The sequence below is a fragment of the Serinus canaria genome, chromosome 9 (assembly GCF_022539315.1).
Source record: "Serinus canaria isolate serCan28SL12 chromosome 9, serCan2020, whole genome shotgun sequence".
Lineage (NCBI taxonomy): Eukaryota > Metazoa > Chordata > Aves > Passeriformes > Fringillidae > Serinus > Serinus canaria.
In genome coordinates, this window is record NC_066323.1 from 15,369,586 (window position 1) to 15,376,631 (window position 7,046).

General features: G+C 49.7%; 1 protein-coding gene across 1 annotated transcript; it reads right to left on the bottom strand.

Moving 5' to 3' along the window:
* Positions 1–1,627: 1,627 nt before the first annotated feature.
* On the bottom strand, positions 1,628–5,074 carry MRPL44 (mitochondrial ribosomal protein L44). Its single transcript, XM_030227279.2, has 4 exons — positions 4,878–5,074; positions 4,102–4,570; positions 3,155–3,333; positions 1,628–1,961 (listed from the first exon to the last, which is right to left on the bottom strand). Exons 1-4 carry the CDS (start codon positions 5,039–5,041, stop codon positions 1,790–1,792), a joined length of 984 nt encoding a protein of 327 aa, XP_030083139.2. The 5' UTR covers positions 5,042–5,074; the 3' UTR covers positions 1,628–1,789.
* Positions 5,075–7,046: the final 1,972 nt, after the last annotated feature.

Below are 7,046 nucleotides of genomic sequence, written 5' to 3' on the forward strand. Positions count from 1 at the left end.
GATCTTAATTGTTTTTAAAGGTAAACTGAAATTTTCTTCTCCATCACAAAATACATAAATATGTATATAAAAGCAGTAGGTAACTTGGGCTGTAAAAAATCCTTGTTCACTATTGTCCTTTTAAAATAGGTAAAGGCAATAACCTCATCTGGAAACTAAAAATAGGATGAGTAATTTTACCATCTTTTCACATTTTGCTCTTATTCCCCTGGAATATAATGACCTTATTGGCTTTGCTTATGTAACTGGTAATAGGTTGCCTACCTGGAATTTTTCATTTAACACAAGCAATTTTGTGCATATTTCCTGCTGGGACAATCTTTCTGCCCTCCTTTTTGCATTCCAGCCCTCACTCATGTGCTCTCTCAGCCAGGGGCAGCAGGAAGCTCTCGCTGCTCTGCAGCCACAGCCGCGTTCGACACCGGGTGGGATGCAGGGCGCCGAGCGCTGGAGACACTCAGGGCCACGCACAGAATCCTCCTGCCTCAGAACACCAATAAATCTGGTTCCACTGGGTTGATACAACCAGCACTCACTGTCACAGCACAGACCTGCCCAGCAGCTGCAGCCAGGACCTTTGGCTGCCAAGTGTCCTTCCCTAAATCCATCTTGTGGGCCAAAGGCAAAGGACGTGTTGCAATGGACAACACTATCAAACATGGATCAATGGCCATCAGCCTGATTCTCCCCCTCCTCTTAGTGAAGGCACATTCATTTACCTGGTGTCTTCCTATACAATCAGTGCTCATAATGGGATAAAGGAGGAAACACTTTTGAACATCCAGCTTCTTGGTCCTACATCCAGCTTCTTCCTTGCAGGGCTCAGACAAGTTTGTAATAGACGCTCACTCCTTTTCTAAGAAAATTATTCCAAAATAGCTGCAGTTCTCACACATCTGTTGCCCTCTGGTAGACATGCTGAGATTCTATGACAATTAACAGAAATATCATGCAGCTACCTGAATTATTCCTAAGTGTCTTTCCATTCATTTGGAGCTAAAACAGCTACAGATGTTGCAATCAAGACAAACACTGATTTCACTGAATCCAATACTTCAGTCATGGGACTGCTTAAATGAAAGAACATGGACTAAGCAGGAAAAGTACCAAAAAGAAAAAAAAGAGGAAAAAAGAAAAAGCTTATCTCATAGCCTATCATGAAATCATGTTCTTCAATTTCTTTTGGTTCAGGCCTTCATGATCCTAATTTTCACCTATTTCTCATTTTGCAGCAGAGGCATTTTTACAAGTTTTAAAAATCTTTCAGAGTGAAACCAATGTGCATGGCAAACATAACTTGGATGAAAGCAGTGAGACCTCAGAGTTTGAATCCCCAGCAGTGTCAGGATAATCATCATCATACCTGATGTTTTCACAGGGTGAAGGACAAATTGATCCAGATGCAATCCAAAGGCTGACATATGGTAATTCAACTCAGCTTATTAACAATCCTCTCCAAACAATCTCTGAGGAAGCATTCATGAAAGCTGTACAGTGAGACTTTGTCACAGGTTATTAAACATCACTAAATATGGTCTCCTGTGATGCACAGAAAAACTTCTGAGCCAAAAGGCAAAAATTCAGATTAAGGGTACTTTTACATTTAGGAAAATGAGCAAACATTAAACATTGTGCAAAATGAAAATACTTTATTTAACACCATATATGTTTCAGAAGTTTCAAGCACGGAAGACCAGAAAAACAAACTGTATTTTGCCTTTCCAAATACACCTATATTCAGCATGGAAGCCATTGATTTTTAAGATACACCAGAAATGTCTTTTAGCATCTAGTTACTGCTGATTGCCTTTTCAGCTGCCAGTTCTTGTTTGGGTTTCGAGTAATCCCAAGGTCTTCTGTTCTCTGTGTACCCATAGAGCTTCCGCAGTGCCACTCGTGCAGCCTCCTCCTCTGCAGCCAGCAGTGTTTCACCAGGGCCTTCAGCTAACATCTTCTTATCACTTGGGGAAAAACAACTGAAATCAAAACCATGAAGAACCAAAGTTTCCATCATAAAACCCTGAGCACTGCTGTGTACTGTTAATAAAACAGACTGGTTTTTCTCCAGTGTCTGTGAACACTGACTTTTATATACACACAATGGAAACATTTCTGTTGGTCTTTCCTGCAAAGGTAAGTAATTGTATATTCAGTAAAGGAAACTCAGATCAGAAATGTGTCCATTTCCTGGGAGAACACCACTCTGTTCATTTAGGTTCTTAACACAGCACTGACTCTTAACAGCATTCAATTTGTCAGCCCTGATAAAAAATAGGCAAATTTGTTACTCTGGTCAGGTTAAACAGGAACTGAAGTGCTTTTGTCTTTTCTCCTCCCCTGGTAAAGAAGCATTTCAAACTGCTTCTAAAGGACTGAGAAGCTCTCTCTGTTATGAATGATGTGCTCATGTCTGTTTAACAAACACCTATGGGCACACACTAAATAGGAGCAGTTCATAAAGGGACACCAGGGATTGCTGAAGAAAAACAATCAAAGTTCCTTTCTTTTTTATAGGATACATTTTATAAGGTACAGAAACCAAAGCAGGGTAAAGCAGAACAAGTTAAGGCATGTGTTCATCTGCAGCTCCTTTAGGAGAGCAGCAGTGATGTGGATTCTGTCCTGCCCCACAGGAGCACTGCCACTGCTGGGCACTGACCACACCTGACACAAATGCACCAGGGACAACTGGCACTTCCTAAGTCGTGCCTGGACACAAATACTCCTATGGCCCAGTTTACAGTGTAGCTGATTTTCAAACTTAAAAACTTCTCTGGAACTTAAAATTAGTCTCCCATCTCACTACCTTGATGTCTCTTTAAGCTTGCTTAAGCCCTGGATACAGCTGTGGTCCTTCCAAAGCTGTGCAGTTATGCTGTTCCCAAAGTTCCTATGTCAGGTCACTCAGAACACACCCAGGCTCTTTGGTGCACCCCATTTAGCCTCTGGAGCCCTTAGTCAGAGACTGTTTATGTATCACCACAGCAAGCTATGGCTAATGCTTAAATGGCTCATTTTGTATGGAACTTACTATCACATTTCTTTTCTGGAACAACTTGACCAAAATGCGTGAGTAGAAAAGTAAAATACCATCTTCCGTCCTTCCCACTCCTCCAATTAAAGCTATTTAACTTTAGATTAATATTGCACTAACCAGTACAACCCAACAAAGTAGACTGGCAGAACTGTGCTGACTCCCAGCTGCCTGGTAATTCTTGGTTCTGGAGCAGAGATATTCCTCTTGGTCAGTTCATCCAGCAGTAAGCCCATAGGATTTACAACTTCCCAGATCTCAAACAGGTCTTTTCCAATCAGCTGGGGAATAAAAAAGTCCTAAACAAGAAAATTTAGAAGTTGTAATTAATGGCATGAGAGTCTGGTGTCTCCTAATGAAAAAACAGTATGAAGAGACAATAACTGACGATGAATTGCTGAAATGAATGATAAAGCTGCCTCAGTGCCCCATCTCAGTGCTCCGAGTCTCTGACTGTGGTATTGCCATTGACAGACTTGTGCCCGGGGCAAAGTCAGCCCCAGACCCAGAGAAGGGACAGGTCCAGCCTGAGGGACAAGCTGTGGCAGCAGAGGAGCTGGGGCAATACATGGGAATGTATGTGCAAAACCATGGGTCGTTCACCTGCTGGGATCACTCTCTTTGGCACACTGAATTTCAATCAAACATTTTTGTATGAAATATCTTCAGGGACTTGCACTCTTACGTGCAAAACCTATGAACTCATCCCTGTTTATATGGAATGGAGCTTTTTTAAACTGAAGATATATGAAATCTCACATAGAATAATTTCATTATCTGATAATATAGTGCATATAATGCTTTCCCTTAGCAACTTTCAGCAAATATTAATATCACATCACAATCCAGAAGAGTATGATTTCATATACTTGATCAGCCTTCTTAGTCAAAAAGCCCCCAACAAAATCCCCAACCCCCAAAACCCCAGCTGACCACCATCACCACACCAGATCTCATTGTTAAATTGTCTTGTTACAGGTATTGTCAAACTTCTGCCAACCTCCCTGGATCTCTCCCCATCCAAACAAACCAGCATCCCCATACAAACCAGCATTCATTGAACCTACCCTGACAAAGATCCCGGTTCTCTCGGGCCCGCTGCTTTCCAGCAGGGCTCCTATAACAGCGAGGAACGTCCTCTGCAGCACGTCTGGTGGGGCAGGAAAATCCCTGCAAAGCGCCAGGTCCTGTATGGACAGGTTTTGAGCCACATAAGAGACAAGTTCCTGACTGGTCAGAAAATTAACCAGTGCTTCTATGCCCTTTGCAGGTAACTCTGGGTAGGCGCCTTCAAAGCACTGCGCCAGGTAAGCGCGGGCGAAGCTCAGCCCTCGCTCCGCAAGGCCGGTGTTGTCCTGGAGCTGAAGAGCGACCGCGTCCTTGTCCAGCCCCAGCTGTCGGCGCCTCGCCTCTTCGCTTTCGATGTAGCAGGGGTTAACAAACGCAGTCTTGAGAAGATCCAGGGCGAAGTTTTCCTGCACCCGGTGGCTGAAGGCTTGGATCTCCGCGTGGTAATCCCAGTTGGGCTTCTCGGACCTGCGGGCGCGGAAAGGGAACCAGCTCAGGAATAGAACGCGTTGTCCGCCCCGCGCCTTTTGAAAGGGCACGAGAAATGAAATTGAGCTTGAATATCAAACCCAGTATTAAAATCCCTGGGGTCATACATTGTCGGTTCCGCATCCCCGTCTGCCTGCCCCGTTCAACCCAGACTATGCCAACCTGCGGAGCTCAACCCATTCTGCTCTAAAGCGTGAGCAGACGGCGCCTAAACGTTATAATTTTTGCCCTTTTTGGGGCCACCGCACCCCTTCTCCGAGCCCTGCCCGCCTCTCCCACTGCTCACCGCCGCTGCGGAGGCGCCTGCAGCCGCTGCAGCTCCAGGTACGCCCGAAGCCACCGCTTCTTTTCGGGGGCCGGCGCGGTGCTGAACGCGGTGCCGAGCCCGATGCCCCGCCCGGCCCCGGCCAGGAGCGGCCGCACGGCCCGCAGGAGCAGCCGCGCGGCCATGGCGGTGCGGGCAGGAGCGGCTCCGCCCCGCGGCTTCCGGGCGGAAGCGCTCCCGGCTGGAGCGGCGGAACCGGGCCCGGGCTCTGGGGGCGCCACCGGACACCCCTGCCCCGGGGACACGGGCAAGGGCAGGAGCGGGGCAGCTTCAGCTCCGGGGCTCCGGCATAGGCCGCCGGAATGTTTCAGCTGAGACCCTCAGGCTGGGCGCCCCTCGGCCCTCAGGCCGAGGCCTCCCCGCGGTGTGACCGGGGAGCTCGCAGCGGGTCCCGGGCAGCCCCGCGGTGTGACCGGGGAGCTCGCAGCGGGTCCCGGGCAGCCCCGCGGTGTGACCGGGGAGCTCGCAGCGGGTCCCGGGCAGCCCCGCGGTGTGACCGGGGAGCTCGCAGCGGGTCCCGGGCAGCCCCGCGGTGTGACCGGGGAGCTCGCAGCGGGTCCCGGGCAGCCCCGCGGTGTGACCGGGGCGCTCGCAGCGGGTCCCGGGATAGTCCCGCGGTGTGACCCCTGCGGAGCTCGCAGCGGGTCCCGGGATAGCCCCGCGGTGTGACCCTGGGGCGCTCGCAGCGGGTCCCGGGATAGTCCCGCGGTGTGACCCCTGCGGAGCTCGCAGCGGGTCCCGGGATAGCCCCGCGGTGTGACCCCTGCGGAGCTCGCAGCGGGTCCCGGGGCTGCGGCGCTCGCCGAACGCGCCCCACGCACGGCCCTTTAGGTGGCGGCGTTTTAAAATATTTTTTTGAGTTCCATTCCCACGTGCAAGACAAAGTCCGGTTTTATGCACTTAAAAGAAGCTTTATTTTTGACTATCGCCTGTACAGTTCTTTGTACATCTCTCAGCCCTCATTTGCACCATCAGAGTTCATACAGTACACCTTCAGTGCAAAGGTCATGGTATAAAACTCATGAAAATGCAGAAAATGTGCAAAGCAGGCCTGGCCCTTTTTATCGTCTTTACTAAAAGACAAAGGCACACGCTTCAACATTCACGATAAGAAAACATGCACAGCAAACGCCCCGATGTAGTCACGGAACACAGTAAACTAAGCTCAGAAAGAACATAGACCACAGCCCTGTGGGAAGCCAGGGAAGCAGGTACAGCAGCCTGGACAGCAGTGCAACAGCCACACACGGAGCCACTCTGACTCCAGAGCACAGCAAACAATGAGAGAAGCATTCCTGCAGGCATTTGCAGCACTTGTAGCAAAACCCCCTGGCGTTCTCATGCTGCTGCTCCCGGGATGCCCGGTCCTTACCAGGGCACTGTCCCCGCGCCCGTGTGCAGCCTCAGCATCGCCCTGGGTCCCGCTGTGCAGGGGCAGCCCTGGCACTGGACTGGGGCCTCTGCGCTGCGGGGGAAGCGAGGACAGCGCTTGAACAGACCCCGGCTCCTTCTCCTCTGCAGCCGCCGCGCATCACTATCTCTTTACCCCGCTGTGCCCCTCTAGAGCCCGAAAAGGGTCCTGCACAGGGCTCTGTGTCCAGCTGTGCTGAGGAAGGTTACCTCTGAAGCAGCGCTGGGGTGTCACTGCCGGTCTCTGGCACAGGGGCACGGTGAGTTGTTCTGTACTCCCCGCGAAAGGAGCTGCGGCTGCTGCAGCCGTGCCAGGGCCATGGAGCCACCAGCCTGCAGGGAGCTCCCTCAGCACCCCTGTGACCAAACGAGGCTGAGCAGGGGATGTTTAAACTGACCCGGGGATCAGGGCACCCCAGGCTGGGCCCCCATCCCCACCACACACCAGCGCCACAAGCCGCAGGGGGTGGCCACCGGCTGCTTTGGAGCCAACTACTTACATCAAAGACTAATAGTTTACATAAATTCTCTTCAAATTATATTAAACAATGGCTTGGGGTTGGGCATTTTTTGAGAGTTTTATTAAAGATACTACACCAAAATCTTGTACGCCATAATATTTTGATCACTCACAAACTAACTTGCTTAAAAATGTAATTTATAGAAAAACATCTGCAAAATTAAACAAACAAAAAATACATATTACACACTTCCGGACAA

Excerpts from the sequence above, each read along its gene's own strand:
- MRPL44 (XM_030227279.2), bottom strand. The coding sequence starts at position 5,041 with ATGGCCGCGCGGCTGCTCCTGCGGGCCGTGCGGCCGCTCCTGGCCGGG. Across the intron at positions 4,571-4,877 it reads CAGGCGCCTCCGCAGCGGCG|GTCCGAGAAGCCCAACTGGG; the intron begins GTGAGCAGTGGG and ends CCGCGCCCGCAG. Across the intron at positions 3,334-4,101 it reads GAACCGGGATCTTTGTCAGG|GACTTTTTTATTCCCCAGCT; the intron begins GTAGGTTCAATG and ends TTTCTTGTTTAG.